This window comes from Macrobrachium rosenbergii, chromosome 10 (assembly GCF_040412425.1).
Source record: "Macrobrachium rosenbergii isolate ZJJX-2024 chromosome 10, ASM4041242v1, whole genome shotgun sequence".
Classification (NCBI taxonomy): domain Eukaryota; kingdom Metazoa; phylum Arthropoda; class Malacostraca; order Decapoda; family Palaemonidae; genus Macrobrachium; species Macrobrachium rosenbergii.
Window position 1 is genome coordinate 9,897,974 of NC_089750.1, and position 18,963 is coordinate 9,916,936.

Sequence of the window (18,963 nt, forward strand, 5' to 3'; positions counted from 1 at the left end):
GTTTTTTTTTATATTTTTGTTTTGTATAAAAACTAGTCTTTGACACATCTATAACTTCTTTCTGTAAGACTAAACACACCTCTTAAGAACTGCAACAACTTGTCAATACCTAGCACTAGAGAGCTACACCTTCATTAGCCTGAGATACTTGTCAACTTAAAGTCAAGAGATACTGGTGTAACAATGTTTTTCATGTTTCAGAATATATAAAGAAAAAGAGAATATTAAAAACTGAGTATATTAGTTTTCAGTTCCCCAACAGCTCTTGTCTCAGCATGAATATCTTGTTTCCTTTTCCATGACCACAGTAGTTCAAAGATTAACACTGCACAGGAAAAAGTGGAGAAATACAAAAACCCATGGCTAAAGCCTTAAAGTACGTATGTGCAATAAGTGGTTTGTGTTTAAAACATCACCCGAAACATCTACCACACAGAATCATATAAATCCAATTCTTCAGCGGTGCTGTTTAACCTTAAAGGCATATGCAGTAGTTGTGAATGTGGTAAAATATAAGTTCACTAAATCTTTTCTTTGCCCTAAATTCCAATGTAATACTGAGTTCATATATAAGTTTGCAAAAGTTGAATTTAATGTTACACGTAAAACTCATAGCACAATAATTTACGTACCGTATCTCTGCTGCATTTGCTTCAGCCTGAGCCAGACAAAGCTTTAGGGTTGATATTTCAGAGCTGCCCCATTCTTTCGTAATTTCAAGGTCTCTCTGCAGAGTTAGCAGTCTGGAAAATGTGAGAAGGATTAAACTCCTGAGTAAATCATCACAAATGAGTAATTTAACCACTGTCTAAGAGAAATATAATTAACAGTATATAACAGATGTTCACAAAACACAACAGATTATGTCAATAAAAATATGTATTAAATTCCATACATATGGGATAACCTTGATAAATTAAAATCCTAATCTTTGTTTCTTTATACTTTAAACAAAGTACAGTAAATATTTTATAGTACATTCTAACCTTGCTTCTTTGTCAGTCACTAATTTCTGTAAACTCTCTCTTTCTTGTTCTTGAAATTGCAATTCATGCTCAAGGGTTTTACAGTGTGCCACTTTTCTACTCAACTCTCCCAGCAGCAATGCTAAAGCTGACTCTGCATCTTCTAGTGTCCGCCCTACACTCCGCCTGTAAGTAATCAGTAAATTATATTCAGCTTCACAAGCTACTGCTGATGCTTTGAATAAATGATTGTACAGTACTTCCAAAAGACTGAACTTGAAGAATCAGAATTGGAAATTTCATAAATCAACTCTCATGCTTTTTATGCACTTTTCAGTTTTAAACTCATGATGGTTCCAGTACTAATTCACATCAAAAGGAAACAGAAGGACAAAACGACCTCGTAACAGTTTGGCTAACTGCATGAAAGAAAGAGACTGTTAAAGTCTCTCTCCCAGGATAGTGATACTCTTATTCCTTAAGCCTGATAGTGATCCTAAGGCAATAAAAGCATAATAAATATATACTGGAGCTCCTGATTTCAAAAGTGAGGTAGATGAAGATATTATGAAAATGGGAGACTTTTAAAAGTTTAATATCTCCATAAAGAAATATAAATTCCAGTGGGGTATAGACAGGACAAAATAAATGATGCTGGAATAGTAGTCCAAGATGAAACTGTAGATGTGATAGCAGTGGAAAAAATAAGTGAAATCACAATGAAGACTAAAATAATTCTTGGAAAAAACTTAAAATATGTGTTCTCATTATGTATACTACAGAAAGCGTGACCAGAAGAGGCATATAAATTTTTAGGAAGGTTAATAAAGTGTTAGTTATGTGGTATACTAGTTTGAGTAGACCTCAATGGGGAGCTGGTTGTGAGACATGATGCAGGGATACGGTTATGGTGAGAAAAAACAGGGGGAGTAGTACTGGAATTGTTCCACGAGGCTTAAGAAGCCCATAGAAAAGCTGATAACATATAAGAATAGTGCTGAAGCAAAAATTATATTACGACTGCACAATTAATACAAAATAGATTCTTATATGCTGAGTTGAAAGAGTGGGCAACAAAGAAGATGGAGAAACAGCATTCTAAAAGCAACTCAGATTCTTACATGCTGAGTTGAAAGTGAGGGCAACACAGAAGATGGAGAAACTGTATTCTAAAATCAATAGAAGGAAGGAACAAAATGTTTGGAAAAGCACATGTAAGAAATATAAAAAGGTCGTAAAAGATGGTAGAAAGTCAGGCCTCGGCAAAGGTAAAACTTTCCCGTTACTTTGTTATAAGTTAAACTGGAGTGAAAATAAAAATAAATAAAGTACTGTAAATAATACATGATTATGATACATGAAAGTAAAATAAGGGAAGAGCAGAGAAACATAAAGTATAATAAGCTTATTTAATAATAGTCATTTACAGATTCCAAAGAAAATATAAGGACCAGGACTTGAAATATAAAAGTGGTTTGTGACATCTAATGAGCTCACTTCCACCATACCATAAAACATATACTGTACAAATATACCTTCTGGGGGATGTAACGGCAATCATGTGATGAAGACCACATGAAGACAAAGTTTCTTCTACTACTTGTAAAATAGAGGATGCAGTTTTTTCAACTGCTGCGCTTTCGTTTTGCAGTTCCATGAGAGTGGATTCTAGTGCTTGCACCTATAAAAAATTATATTCATATGACACCCATGAAGATAATCTTTAAAAAGACAAGAAGTGATCTACTGTACATGTAAATGATGTACTGTGCAGTATTTGCAAAAAATATAAATACAAATTAATTAGCAATAAATAGATCTGAATTTATAGAACTGACTACAAATAACAGATGAAACTGAATGTATTTGATTACAGTAATAATAAATATCAATAAGTAAAAGTGAATATGCACAATCAGTAACATTAAACATAACAAATATTAATATATAAGAGAAAAGGTATATTTGAAGCACACCTTCAAGCAAGGGTAAGCACACCAATGACTTGGAAGGTTCTGGTACAGAGTCTATGGTACATCCAAGGGTTTGAAAACAATGGGCAACTACACATTTACCAGCTAACCACAAATAGCAGCACAAATAATCCAACCAATTTACTCTGAAGGAGGGTACATCTTACTACAGTGTGCCTTGAGGACACACTTTGGTCCCAGTTGTGTTGCTCAGTGTCTTTTTACTTTTCATCCATTCCCTTTGGTCTCATCCTACTTAGCTGTCCAACGTCCTCAACTTTACCTTGCTCCTGTTTTCAACTCTCAAATCAGGATACATCCTTCAGGTGAGACCTATGACAGTATAAAAATGTAACTCGCTAGTCTCATTAATAATAACTCCAATTAGTTAAGCAAAGCAACAGAAAGGATGGCATGTTGGGTGCCTCAACAACCTAAAAGAGTGCACAAGACAAAACAAAAGTTGAGTCGTAAATCCTTTAGAAGAAAAAGCTAGCATAGAACTATAACAATGATAATGAATTATACAAGGTTATTACGATATCATTAACTACACAGTATCCTTAATGAATTATACAAGGTTATTACGATATCATTAACTACACAGTATTCTTTTTTTTTATTATTAAATCTAATTTAGTATTCTGTACCTGGAAAATGAAATTTGTTTTTACAAGAATAAAGAATTGTTTACATGTTTTCGTCTCAACTAATTTGTTAATATTGTACTTCAATTTACTCGTGGATTTTTGTGCCAGTAAAACCCTACCCGATAACAGGTCTTGAAACTTACTATATTAGCAGAAACTCCACAAGTCTGTTCTTTCTGGTCACTACTGAAGTTTAACAACTAATAAAAAACTAACATATAATTTATTGTATACCTGGCTAAGCGTAGTTTGTAGCTTTGGCGTTTCAGAGTTTAACTGTGACTGCAGGGTTAAATGTTGTCTTTCAAAATCTTCTAATTCCTTCTGTACACTTTCTGCAACTCTAGGGGTATCTACACCAAACTGGAGGGTCATTACTTGGCGCAGTAACCTATAAATGATAAACATTGTAAAGTTTAAAGAAGTTGTGTTTTCTATCATGCACAATTATTTCATGAAGTCTTTCACATATGGACCTCCTTACTAACACCTCTTACTCCTTCCTGAAGGGGGGCTAATTGCTCAGTAGTCTCCATTCCATCATCTTATGGGCTGCAAAGCTCCTGTTGTAACCCAGTAACTTGTCAAAACTTCTTTACCATCCATGTTCTTCATCATCTAATAAACTGGGTGCCCAAAATTCCAAATATTCATTTTTTCTAGTCCATACAACAAGAGAGTTCTTGGCAATAATGGAAGTATAGTTTTTTTTGGGGGGGAGGAGGAAATGCCTTAAGAGCTTCCTGTGTCCCTCATGGAGAACCCTCACTTCGGAGGTATGCATCATAGGTTTTCAAGGTTTTCTGTATAAACTCTCCACTGGGCTGCTTGGAGCCCAGTGTAAGAGAGCTGTACAATTACTTTTTTCCTTTTCCCTTTGAGTTTCCTAATGGGCCCCTGTTCCCTAGCAGCAGGTTAAACAAGTAACCTGCAAAGTTTCACTCGAGACCAAGTACTCTACCATACAAAATTTTTCTACTGCTTTTCAAGCATTCAGTTTATCAGTCTTCTCAGAGATGTGTAACTTACTCCAGTAATGCCTAGAATTCCCAAAACCAAAGTACCATCTCCCTTTGTTACAGTAATCTTTCATTTAAGGAATACTGGAGTGCTTTGTTATCTGCAGCTTGTCAAAGTGACAGCTTAAACTGTGAAACTGTATTTTAACACAACTTTAAACCATTTTTGAAAAGTACAACTCTAAAATTCATACCTTGTGATCCTTCCAAGGTTACTTGTGGAGGTCAAAGCCAAACGAAGAAGGTTACTGCATTCATCATGTACTAATGTCGATACTTCTTTTGCTGCAAACCTGTCAAGAAAGTCTGAGATAAGCTTTTTAGGTAAAGGTGAATAATTAAAAGTGATAATCAGCAGATGAGATGAAGAAATGTTTAAATGGTTTCCTTCCTAGTTAGACAGAATGGAACTGTAAATAAGGTAGAAGACTGAAAGCAATTTATGTACAATTTACTACATAAGTTCAAAAGGAATTAATAACAAATTATCTCCAAACAGACATGGGTGCCATTCCACCTATAAATAATATGAAATATTAAACCATGCAATTCATAAAATGTAAATGTGTCACATTAAAAAAGGCATTTCTTAATTCCTAAGTTGCAGAAAACCTAATGATCTAGCATTCAAAACAGGTGTCAGTAAAAGTTCAAAGTATTTAAGCTAAATAAATCCATATTGATATATAATTTGCTTTGCAATTTAATGTAAATAAGGCAAAATATGATCTGGATATGATCTGCATACCCAACCTCCTTCAACAACTAAAGTGATAAAAATGTAATATGAGCTCACCTAACTATTAGTTAAAAATTCTGGGCCTATAATGTAAAAAATAATAAGCAAAACAATAAAAATGCATGTAGTGATTCAGTTTGCAGGTTCAAACAACAATATCACTTTCAAACCCTCTCCTTCTTCTTCTTCGTTTAACGTGCTTTTTTCCCATTTTTCATATGGGGTAAGCACGATGCCTTCTTTTCAAGGGCTTTGATTTGGCGTTGGGGTAGGCCATAGCCTCGATCAGCTGCCCTGCCTGACATCGCTTAGACCCCGGTAGCACATGTGTATATGTATCGTGCCAAATCCCCAGCTCCCTTTCTCCCAGCAGCGAGGAGGTGTGAGTGGTTAGGCTGACAGTTCGAGACGTGTAAGGCATCTGTTTTGTTTTTAGAAGATGTTAGAGTGGCTTTGTTTGTGTGTGTATTTGTCTGTAACACCCATTTGCTTTCAGCAAGCCTATCCGTTGATTACATACATAATCCCGGGGTGTCTACACAGATAGCAAAGTGTCCGCCCCTCTGACCAGCCGGGTGCGGATTTGAACCCGCGACACAGACCTCGTATGAAGTCCGAGTCTGCTGCTACTTTCAAACCTTGTCCAAAGACAGTAAAGCATGCAATGGTATCTTAAATGGCCTTGATGATGGTTTCACTCATCTTTCATTTTAATATGCTATTTTTAACATTTTTTAAAAATTTCTATTAAATTGTAAATTATACCATTAAAGTATAACACAACATGCAAATCATTGTTCTTACTATGTGCAAATATCTGAGCATCTGTGTGGATAATAAATTTGAGAGCAAATGAAGTTGTATATGTCCACTGGTTACCATGATGCATTTCTGGTTGTCATTTCATTTTAGCACTGAATGCACAGCTTAAAGCATCATAATGAAATGACTCTTTTGACTGACCTAGCTCATGCTATGCATTCACATCTCACCTCTATCTTAAAGTCTTAGACACTTCATAATTCTAGTATCTGTACTCTGAGATGGCTTTAGTCCTGAATTCATGTACTAATACAAAGTTCAATTCCTGATTTAACTATACTTCATGCCCACACGTGAGAAATACTTGACTTACAAAAGGAAAATTCGGTGAAATCTTCAAGAATTCAGGTGTGTCCACCTTCATAAACAAGGCATTTACCAACTGCAGTAACTAGAGATATTTTAGCATGGGGCTGGACTCCACCCAGCATCTATTAACCAACAACTGGTTTTAAGACCTGAAGACAGTTCTGTGTACTTGAAGAAAAAACAAAACTCAATGCTCAGTCCACTACACATATGGACCAGTGAGAAGCAATTGTCATGTGCCTTCAATGGATTTGATTGATTTATCAACTGATTTATGTAGAATGGCATCACACCTCCAAAAGAATCTGATGTGCCCCATACACATGAAAGCCAAACATTACTCCAGGATGCCCAGTAGAAGACTACAGGGCAAAATCCTATTAATGACTAACATTATCCAATGTAAGCCAAGATTCAAATTTCTTGGGAATATTTTCTTAATTTCAAACTTCCTGCCAAATGTTTCTTGTCAACAAACAGTCATCCTCCATTTGTGCCCAAAAATATACATGTAGCTGCTGCATATCAGAAGGCTACATAACTCTGGCCACAGCAACACAAACTCAACAAACATGTTGCTAATATGTCCCAAATCAATCATACCCCATTTGAGTAAAAACAATCCTTACAATAAAAAGCAGATGAGCTACCTGAAGATTACAAAGGACCAAAAATGTTGTAAAAGTACTTAAACATCTCTGTGTAACCAATGAGCTCAAAAGTAAGGTAATGTTGTTGTAAAAGTACTTAAACATCTCTGTGTAACCAATGAGCTCAAAAGTAAGGTAATTTGACTTACTTGTGAAACAAGCATACTTCCTAGCACTAGCAGGGAGAGAGTTCACATCACTAAACAGAACTTTCCTGATTTAAGCAGCTATTCAGCAAGATAGCATCTGCCCTTCTGGGACATAGAATACATATAAATAAAGAGCTTTGAATTTTGCAAGGACACATTTATATTAAGGAAACTGAACATGCATCTCATTGAAGCTCACTTCAAAACCATAAAAAGTGAACTAAAAATGAACACCCATTAAAATTTAAACTAAAACTAGTTTAATTATGACTAAAATATAAAAAAGCTACTGTATTACTATTGCTATAAAAATTAATGGCATTTCAGCAGCATTATTCCTCTGTAATCTAAAAAGAATGTGTGCATTATGAAAGCTATAAAAATTAATGGCATTTCAGCTACATTATTCCTCTGTAATCTAAAAAGAATGTGTGCATTATGAAATCTTACCACAAAACATTAAGTAATAAAAAAATGACTAAACTTCAAGTCTTCCTAGTTGAAGTGTCATTTAAAGCATAAGCACTGTTCATTTACGTATGTTATCTACCTGATGGCATCCTGGGCTTTTCCAGTGAAAATTAAAGTGGAAGATGAGAAAACTGGAAACACAATCAGATAATATACAAAAATACTAATTTTCCAATATTGTTTACTAAAAATTAGCAGATTTAAAAATTTAAAAAATTTATTAATCTCAATGCAGTCTACACTGTGTGAAACTCAATTCATTTCCATAAAATTTATTACTTCCAAACTGCACAAAACTACTTGGTAATAATGACATAATTTACAAAATCTGCTTTCATTGTAGTTCTGCAATTGAAAAGTTTATGCAATGCTAGATTCTGCTCTGCATATTGTCATTTTCTTAATATCTTTTCCTTTCATTTAAAATTTTCATCACTGGTTTTAAAGGGTAATTGAAAAAAATTTTTTTCATATGGAAACTTGAATTCTTACCTTTGGTATTGTGTGTTGCTGGAAGGTAGAGCAGAAGTAGTACCTCCTGAGTGCCTTGGTGGTATATCACCTTCAAATGTTTCGCGACACTCCTTAATGGACGAGTTACAAACTTCTTTTACATCCTTGGTAACTGAATGCTTTTCTTCAGGGTCATGCTTGACAAATGCTTTCTGCTTAGGAACAAAACTATCCTGATAAAGATTTGCCTTTTCACTTGAATTACTGAGATAACCACCTTTAAAGGGGGCTTGTGCTGCTCCATAAAAACGTGGCCCAAGTCTTGCTCCATCCCTCATTTGTTTAGTCTCAACATTTTGCACCCCTTGATGTGACTCTCTGGAATTGGGTATACCTTGGTCTTTAAAACATTTACTATTCATTGAAGCATTTTGAGGCTCATCAGCAACATCACCCTTGCCATAGTACCCTGAGTCATCAGTTTCAAAACTCGTTTGTTGACTAGGGCAGATCTTTTTTTCTCTAGGACTGTTGGTCACATTTTGGGCACTTTGTCCACAGTGATTTATGTTGTCTGCCACTGGACTGCCACTAGATATACTCTGACTTCTCTCTAAGGCTAAGGATTCTGCATCTGAGATTAACTGCTGAATTTCATTTAGGTCCTCTCCTTGAAGCGCTGATGATACAAAGAAATTATACATTTATTTTAGTTCTAAATGCCCAAAGTGAAAATATAGAGATAGCCACTGAAACTATTACAAATACTTTAATTGTCAAACTTCCTAAAACATACATACAACAATGTCAATCAGAGAGATCTGATAAAATTTAGCTAAATACTAATTAAATGCTAAAACAAATTTTCTGCTTAATATGTAATGAATGTAAACTATAAATTTAAAAAAGCACTTCAAGGAAACCAGTGTAGTTGACTTAAATATGAACAAATGAAAAGCTTGAAAGAAAACAGGAAATTAAGAGGGTGGTAAAAGCCAACAATAAAACTAGACCCAAAGACGCAAAACTTTTAAAATGAGACATCCTAAACAGCCTAACAAAATTTAATTTTCAAATGCCAACAGGCTACCATCTGTTGGTTATAAGATGTAACAATCTTTAAAAGCAAAATTACTGTGGTGACCTAGAGCACCAACTTTTAATTATAATAATCAATGTACTTTTAACTATAAAATTCAATATGAATTTGAAATTTTCCTGTTCAGTATATTGCTTTAAATTGCATAGTGATATAAAACGTTTATTATTAGCCACAGAGAACAAAATACATATATAAGCAGAAGTGTATAAACAAAGCAAGGTTTGCCTCTACACACAGTCATACAATGAACCCACGTCCTTACATTAAACATGACTCAGTGATGCGTCTTAATGCCAGTTGCAACAAGAATCTTTATTATCCCCATGATCAAGCTCTTCCAAAGTTTTATGTGCATTAAATTTAATTTTTTAAGTTGCCAGCTTCAGCACTTACATTAACTGGAGGAAAAGCCTTCCAAAACCCCCAATGAACTTGATTTCATCTTCTTTCTAGAGTGATTTCAATATTTTGTGATAGACTGTACATGAATCATTTCATTTACACAATACTGCATATGATAACAATTAATACCAACACTTGACATGGATCATCAACTGTCCCAACAACTAAAATCATCTGTGCATTGTATACTTAAATGATTAACCCATTAACATACTCAAAATAATCACTGTTATCATCTACGTTACACATTAGTGAAAAAGTTTTTATGTACTAAGCAATATTTTGTCATAAGCTGAAATTACCCGTTACATGAAAATTTCAAAATATCAATACTTTCTGCTGTAACAGTTCCTATCTTGTGATAACTTTAATCTGATACATCACTAAGACATGCACAACTGAAAAGGACTTGGTTAGAGTTGGACCTCCCACAAGACTATTTTTCAAATGAACTGTCCTTCATGCAGTCATAAAGATAAGGGGTTAACAGGAAGGTATATTTCTTAATAAAACAACCATACTTATGCCATAAGATACTGAAATATACTATCACAGATGAAAATATATTTGAAAGTTTTCAACTATGCTGGTGACTTTTGTGTTCATCCTTAAACAAAAATTAGAGCAGACAAGTTGAGTAAATGCTACACCATGTAGGCTACACCCCAAATTGTGTTAAACAAAATGTCTCTTTTGGCTATTAATATTCTACCAAATTAATACAACAATGAATCATTTAAGTGTCTTTAATCAGCACTGGAAGTTTTAGGTGAAGCAGGGAGTTAAGGGTTTCATTATAAAGTCGGGTACATCTCACCCAGTGTTAATAAAAGAGCTTTAGCAGACTTAAGTGGGGTCCTGACCTCTCAGTTAACGTTGTGTACCAAGAATGTGTAAATTACAAGATTTATTTTTTGCACGGATGTGAAAAACTCGCAGATGTGGTGTATAGTCAACACCACCAGAAATCTTACCAGTCTTATCTCTAACAGTCAGCAGCTCATGTGAAACGGAATCAGTCGATATCATATCACTCTCTGCATCACTTTTGTATTCCGAGGCTGTGCTCCATATGCCATCACTATCTTGTTCAGTTTCCTGCAAAAAATAAATAAATAAAAGTTCACAACAACTATACTAGTTTCAAAAACATATTCATGATATGATTTTGGATAGTGAAAATTTTAATTCAGGATATACATTATTTCAAAATGAAGTTTTCATAATAAAACTAATGTTGTAATACTTACCTGAACACCTGAATTAGCCCCGGTCACCTACCAGCCCAAACTACATTCCCATAACTCATTAAACCGCTAAGTGGGTAATTAACTGTCAGCATTACCAACGCTTACAGGAAAATCTTGTCAAATGAGTTACCTAGCATACCGTTGGCAACACTGCTGCAAGTCCCAGCCGAGTGTGGCCGAGATCCCCAATTGTATTATTCACTATTCAGACTGAAGTGGGGAGGAGGGTGGGAATCATTCAGGTGTTCAGGAAAGTATTACAATATTAGTTTTATTATGACAACTTCATATTGCAATACACTCCCTGAACACCTGAATTAGCACGATTAACAAAATTTAGTGGAGGTGGGATCAATCTAAGTCAGTCCGACCTACCAACAAGTAAAGCAGGTAACTCATTATTCGCCTACTATTATATATAAATGAATCCTCACCTGGTTATCTACTCGGCAGGTGGGGATGCCTGTAAAGAGAGTACCCTCGACGTCAGTCTCATGTCACGGTACCGAGTCAAGCTACCTCCCATGTGGTATTCAAAAACCCTCCCATGGATGAAGAGAAGACAAACTCCCATGTGGCTAATCAGAGCCTCCCATGTAGTGGAGAATGGCAAACCCCCCATGTGGCTATTCATTGCCTCTCATGTATGGAGGAGTGTGACGAACCTCCCATGTGGCTATCGTAGCCTCTCATGTATGGAGGATAAGTTGAGTGTGCAGTCTCTTCTGGTTCATCGCTGTCCATTGTCGTCGATGTTTGTGCAGAATGGGTGAATAAATTGAATCTGAAAACTTGGATTTGCCTAACTCCACCGCACTAATGTCAAACTTTATACTCCCAATATGGATTCCGATCCACTGATAGTTCTACTTTCCTATACTATATTGCCTAAATCTCACCCTCCCCCTCCCTAACTTTACCCTTAATTAAAGAATTGGGTTGGCCACCACAAAAGGACCCAGCGAGTAACCCTTCTCCGACGAAAATTGAATTTCCCTAAGGTAGAAAGACGTGAAAACAGAGACTGACTTCCAAGTTGCTGCTTCTAAGATTGCCGACACTGAAAAATTCCTGAGGAATGCCGAAGATGTCACCACTCCTCTAATACTCTGAGCCCTTGGATGCCCAGAGGAGTTCGATGGTTCCAAAAGAGATGAAGAATTCTCTGACCCTTGTTGAATCACTTCTCGTAGAAAGAAACTTATAGCATTCTTAGAGGTAGAATGCAAAGGACATCTAGGGGAAACGAATAGCGCTCTCGGGCGAGGCAAAAGCTTTTCTGTACGCGACAAGTAAACCTTCAGAGCCCTAACCGTACATAACAACATTTCTGAAGTGTCACCTCCTACAAAATCTTCCGAAGATGCGACCTTAAACGCTCTGGGGAGAGGATTCTGATTCTGATTTTGATTTTGCCACGAATTCCAGCAGGTAGGAAAGAAAAATATCTTTCCCTGAGAAGGATACGGTCCTCGAAACAGCTTGAATTTCTCCTACTCTTTTAGCTGTGGCCAGTGCAACTAAAAGCAATACCTTTTTCGTCAATTGCCTTAGTGACAGTTATTCTAAGGGTTCGTATGCTGACGATCTAAGGAGACCTAACATAGCTGCTAAATCCCACGAAAGGGGCCGGTGGAAGAACTGGGCGTTCTATTTTAAAAGACCTTAGAAGATCGTGAAAAATTCTGCTGGTCGCCAATTCCGGTAGATGGAAATGGAACGTGCTACTAAACATCGACCTGTAACCTGTGATCGTAGAGTAGGATAGTTTCTTTTCCCTTCTTAGGAACAGGAGGAAGTCTGCTAATTTCGCCACTCATGGACGTGAAATACGATGACCTTGTTTCCGGCACCAACTGCAGCACGTCGCCCACCTGGCCTGATACAGTCTCCTGGATGATCTTCTCAGACAGAAAGACAGTTGACGAGCCACTGCCTTAGAGAGTCCTGCATGACGTGCCGCTCGCTGGACAGTCTCCATGCAGCTAGCTTCAGCATGCGGAGGTTCCGTAGGAAGTAATGGAAATGTGGCTGTCTAAGAAGATCTTTCCTCTCTGGGAGGAATACCGGGACTTCCGTCAGCAAGTCCAGAAGGTCCGGAAACCAAGGTCTTTGGGGCCAGAAAGGGCAAATCAAAGTCATTTGGGTGTTGTTGGAGTTCCTGAGCTTCATCAACACTTCCTGAATCATTCTGAATGGAGGGAATACATACACTTTCATGTCGTTCCAAGAGTGTAGTATGGCGTCCATCCCACAAGACATGGGATCTGCTACTGAGGAGAAGTAGACTGGGAGGTGAAAATTTAGCCTTGTAGCGAATAGGTCTATTGTTGTTGGCCATCTGTTCAATAGAAGTTGTACCTCCGCCTGAACTAGTGTCCATTCTCCCCCCAGAACTTCTTGCGACCGACTCAGAGCATCCGCCAAAACATTGAGTTTTCCCGACACAAACTGGGGAATGAGAGTAACTCTGTGGATGTCGCACAAACAGAGAATTCTCTGTGCTATTTCGTTTAATTCTTGTGATTTTGTTCCCCCTCTTTTCTTGAGACAGGACACTGCTGTTACATTGTCCCAAAAGAGCGCTACTGTCTTGTTGCTTATTTGATCTGCGAAGCAACCTACAGCCTCCTCTACCGCTCTAACTCCCTGTAGTTAATGGACTCCTTCCGATCCAGATCCCTCCAAAGGCCTTGAGCTTGACATTCCTCCAGGGTTGCTCCCCAACCCCGATCTGAGGCATCTGTGTACTGATGAACGTCTGGAAGGGGGGAGTCCAATCTTACGCCGATGGTCAGATGATGTTCTTCTGACCACCACTGAAGATCCTTCAGGCAAGAATCGTCCCAGACTATGAACGCATTCTCCTCCCGAAAGTCCCAGCGATTCCTGAGACAGACCTGTAGAGAACGCATCCGGAGACGAGACCCTGGAATTAGAAGTGAGAGGGAGGCCATTCGGCCCAGCAAGCTTTTCCACAGGCTCACAGGTTGAGCTCTGTCCGATAGGAATGTTTCCAACTGACTCAGAATTGCCAAGACCTGCTCCTCCGTCGGGAAAGCCCTCAAAAGACACTTCTGAATTGTTATTCCCAAATACGTCTTTGTTTGTGCTGGAATTAGAGAGCTCTTTTCTAAGTTGATTCGAATCCCTAACTTCTGACATAAGTGCAGTAAGAAATCCCTCGCCTGCAAAACCTCGTCTACCGACGAAGCCTGAACTAACCAATCGTCGAGATATCTCCTCATCCGGAAACCCCGACGATGCATTATGTCTGATACAGGAGACATCACCCTCGTAAATACCTGAGGTGCTGTGGTCAGACCGAAGCAGAGGACTTTGAACTGGAATATTCCAGTTGGACCCGAGAATTGAAGGAACTTCCGAGATTCCTGATGAATCGGAACCTGGAGATTTAAGTCGTTGAGGTCCACTGAAATATCCAATCGTCTCTCTGAATTGACCGCAGCACCAACTGCAAAGTTTCCATATGAAACTTCGGCGAGATGACAAACCAGTTGAGACCCGAGAGATCTATGATGGGTCTCCAAGATCCTCCTGACTTTGGGGCCACGAAGATCCGACTGTAAAACCCTGGGGAAAGGGGAGCGGGTTCTAATGCTCCCTTCTCTAAAAGGGCTCGGACTTCTGCTGCCAAAGCTATTCCCCTGATGGAGGAAGGGGAATAACTGGGAAGTTGAACCGGTGAGTTGGATAGAGGAGGAAGAGAGTGAAAAGGGACTGTACCCCTTCCTTAACACTTCCACTACCCAACTCTCTGCGCCCCACTCCTTCCAGATGTTCCAGAAAGGAGCCAGGCAACCTCCTACCGGTGCAGACAAAGGGAATGTCTCCTATTTCCGAAAACCCTTCTTAAGGACAGAAGGTTTCGGATCTGATGCCGGGGCAGGAGACTTGGAGGAGAAACAGACTTTCTTAGGAGACCTAGCTGGAGATCTGGAACGTGTACGCTTAGACAGTGATGTCATTCTAGAACCTATGGGTGATCTGGCACTCTGCACTGCCACACGAATCATTGCCTGTTGTGACTCGACTGCTGATCAAGAGGAAACAAAATTTACCATGGCCGATGCATCTTCCTCCCTAAACAGACTGTTGCTGAGTGCTAATGGAGCCCTCAACAGAACCCTTTTGTGGATGTCCGGATAATGGGGAGGCATATGATTCAGAAAGAAGTCCCTCCTCTTCTTACCAAAGAAGTCATGCATCCTGCCGAAATGTTCGCCTGGTAAGCTAAGCCCATTGGCACCGAAGTGATGAGGTTGTCGAATAACATCGGGTCTGAGGGAGAATATCCATCCTGTTTAAGGAACCCCATTAATCCTGATATCATCCACATCGAATGGGATAAGGCCTCCGACTGACTACGGAAGGTATCTTCCAAGACACCCGCCTCTCTAGCCGTGACAGATACCAGGCGATTTGAAGAGGGAACCCTATATAGGAGAGCTTCCACCGATTCGTTTAGAGGGACCCTAACACCCGCAGAAGGGTTACCCACAACCTTATAAAACCCCTTCCGAATAGGAAGCAAGGTTGAATCCTGCTTATCCGACCCTATTAAAGCCGCTACCCTACTGTCCGCCTCTCTCAATGCCTGCTCGACACGGCCAAACCAAACTAGATTCTTTGATGATTGAGCAACAACTGGTTTTGTCGCAATCAGAGACTCGAACATCGCCTGATTCGGTTGAATAGGCTCCTCTGGAGCCTTGGACTGCAGATAAAGCGCATGAACAAAGTCCATCATCCGCTTATACTTGTTCTCATTCGTTGAAGGGGAACTAGCTTCAGGTACCGGATCCTCTTCTTCGCAAGAGTAATCCTTATCAGACAGGTCCAAACGAGTCGAGACTGGAAAAGAGACAGGCTGACTCCTAGGAAACACTGAATCCGCCAAATCGGAACACGATACACCTGGGTGCGCAGGACAAACACCTGGAGAATCAGCCGCAATCATACTGGAGGCAACCGAAAAGGATTGCGCAAACCTCGCACCCTCATATGACGATGGCGCCCTGCTTGGGCTGGCCACACCTGGACGAACCACGCCCACTTCTGGAAGCGAAGAAGCCGCAACACCTGAAACACAGATTCGGATGCATCAAGGCCACATGCGAATGGGGAACCGGAACAGACACTCCGCTATTTAAGGAAGAAGAACAAAGGGGGAAAAACCCCTGATGACCTGAAACCAAACCCGATCCTACATACACCGCCTTAATCGGAGGAACAGGAAAACCTGTTGGAAAGGTTGAGAAAGAAGGCACCGAAGGAGGGAAGAGTGAAGAAGTCACACTCGGGGTAACCACTGGAGTTCCTGCCGATGACGTCGGGCAGGTGGAGAACGTCCCAGTTGGACTGGAACTCAAAGGAGTTTCAAATGGAAAGCTACGAGGTACCGAACCCAAAGCGATGGCGGATGATAAGTGACCAGTCATCCTAGCTACCGGAGCGATTGTGGAGACTATTGGTACCGGAACATTGAATGCAGGGACAGCTGCACCGCCAACTGCTGCAGCAATTAGATCCGGAGCCTGAGAAGCTATGAGATTTACCGAAGATTGTCCCGAAGGCAAGTCCGCTAAAGGTAAGGAACCCGAATGAGCGACCAAAGAGACCGAAAGCTTCCCCAAAGAATGACCTGAAAAGGAAGGATGAGAAGGAGCAATGGAAGAAGATTTAGAAGCCATAGGGGAAAGAGAGATGTCTGTAGATACAGAAGAGGCCATAGATTTTAAAGAAAGAAAATAGACTGATTCTGTTCCCCCCTGATAGTCTTGTAAAACGTCATTAGTGAATTCCGGGAGATTCTTTAAGACATGATCATATATGTTAGAAAAACCTAGATTGAAACAATGTCTAACTAATGATCTGTAACCTTTAGAAAGACCCAACAAGTCAGCATTATATTCTGCAATGTTTAGCAATTGATCGACAGAAATAGCCTCCGCGCAGGACGAAGGTTTGTCCCCTGGAGGAAAAGGAATCTTCGAAGAAGAAGAAGAAGAGAAAGGGATATTCTCCAACCTTTCCGAAGAAGAAGAGGAAGGGATATTCTCCAACCTTTCCGAACATGAAGTACTAGCAACTAAATTTGCTGCAACTAAATTTGTTGCAGAGAGCCTTCTGCCAGAAAAAGAATTGCTGCTGGATCTAGCAAGGGAGCCAAAATCTTAACTACACCTGATTCCGAAGCCAACTGCACCTTCAACTTATCTTCCTGATTATCTACTAATACACTATCCCTACTTATCTGAGTCAACCCTACATTTGAATTCACCTTAGAACTTACGTTACCAGAGGGAAAGGGAAATTTGCTGCTAACACTGCCTGCTTCGTGCCGGGGGTGCCGGCAGATCCTACCTTTGAGGTTTGTAGTTCTCCATGACCCCCAGCACCTGTTAGGGCTGGTTCTGGAACAGGCAGGGGAGCTGAAAGAGAATGATTAGATTTTGTTTCCCTATTACTTTTGTCATGATCTTTCATTTCTGTTAATTTAGGCATAAAGCTAGAAAATAAACTAGACATACTAGCTGACAGTTTGTCTTCTAATTTTCTAAACAATTCAGATTCGAAGGCATCTTTATCAAAACCCTGTGTCTTTACCTCTGGTTCCTTACGCTTACTCGTAGAAGCTAAAGATTTCCTGTGCTTCACATAATCCTCCATTTGCCCTATCGACCATGACCTACATTCGTCACATCTCAAAGTGATGTTACATTGAACCTTCCTGCATGCTATGCACAACGAATGTCTGTCATGTTTTAGGGTACTCATCCTTTTCTTGCAGGCTGTGCACGAACGATGGGCTGCAGTGTCTCCAGCAGTAGAGAGCTCAGTCGTAACGGCAGTAGCAGAGGTGGAAGCTGCAGTGTTGTCCGAGGGGGGCATCTTTTTGTCTAATTTATCCATTTCAGTTCTAAAATCCAGGCCAAGTCAAGACACGGGAGAAGATCCAAAACCACACAAAATGGTACAATCCAGGAGAAAGGGGTGAAAATCCGGTCCAAGTCGTTATCCAGAATCCCAAAAAAATTATTATGGGGGTAGGGCTGAGAACCAAAATTCACCTGATGTAGGACAAGTCCTAGCAGCATGGCGAACAAAAAGCAATTGGGGATCTCGGCCACACTCGGCTGGAACTTGCAGCAGCGTTGCCAACGGTACGCTAGGTAACTCATTTGATAAGATTTTCCTGTAAGCATTGGTAACGCTGACAGTTAATTACCCACTTAGCGGGTAATGAGTTATGGGGATGTAGTTCAGGCTGGTAGGTGACCAGGGCTAATTCAGGTGTTCAGGGAGTGTATTGCAATATATAAAATGATAAGCAAATAGATCAGAACTAACAAAACTAGCACTTAAATGATGGAAATGCAACAGTTAAATGTAGATGAGGATACTGTAGCCTTTCTAGGGTTTGTAAAATGAAATGCATAGAGACTACAGTATTTTCCCATAACTTTCTGGCATATTACCTGAGAAGTTAATTACTGTACAATAAACAACAGATTACAGTAATAATATTTACCAACCTTCATGCAACCTACCTGTAATTCAGATAATCCATTTCCAGATTCAGATGAGTTCTTTGCATTATCAGCATCCATAATTTCCGTCCTTAATGCATCACCTTACAAATGCAAAGCCCCCTGCAACAGAAATAATTTTTTTCAGAAAATTTTATGCACAGAACATGATAACTACAAAAACCAACTTAGGGGAATGGAGCACATGCGCAATCTAGTTCTTTGATATATGACAATGGTTAATTAATGCTTTTGCTAAAGAAAACTTCATAATTTCTCAAGGCCAAGTTGCTAGTGACTGCTTTCCTGAAATATCAGTAACTCCTTCCCTTAGGGAGAAATACGCCCAAGCCAATTAAACCAAGAGGGAGTTGTGGTCCAAGACCAGACTGCCATGTTGTTGTTATGGAATGGTTCTGCAAATGTGCAAGTCATTAGGGAGCCATATGTTTAAGA

At 39.3% G+C, this 18,963-nt stretch overlaps 1 protein-coding gene across 5 annotated transcripts in view; it reads right to left on the bottom strand.

The window, feature by feature from the left end:
- The window catches only part of LOC136842484 (putative leucine-rich repeat-containing protein DDB_G0290503), a 44,289-nt gene that overhangs the window by 24,290 nt on the left and 1,036 nt on the right, over positions 1-18,963 (bottom strand). For 4 of the 5 annotated variants that reach the window (XM_067109867.1, XM_067109864.1, XM_067109866.1 and 1 more), the window contains exons 2-9: positions 18,529-18,630; positions 10,679-10,802; positions 8,240-8,879; positions 4,802-4,900; positions 3,823-3,979; positions 2,501-2,646; positions 987-1,151; positions 633-743 (exon numbers count right to left, since the gene is read on the bottom strand). In XM_067109867.1, coding sequence (XP_066965968.1) covers positions 633-743; positions 987-1,151; positions 2,501-2,646; positions 3,823-3,979; positions 4,802-4,900; positions 8,240-8,879; positions 10,679-10,802; positions 18,529-18,588 — 1,502 coding nt within the window. In that variant the 5' untranslated portion in view covers positions 18,589-18,630. Of the gene's footprint in view, positions 1-632; positions 744-986; positions 1,152-2,500; positions 2,647-3,822; positions 3,980-4,801; positions 4,901-8,239; positions 8,880-10,678; positions 10,803-18,528; positions 18,720-18,963 lie in introns of those variants that run through there. The other variant, XM_067109865.1, reaches the window with a different exon arrangement.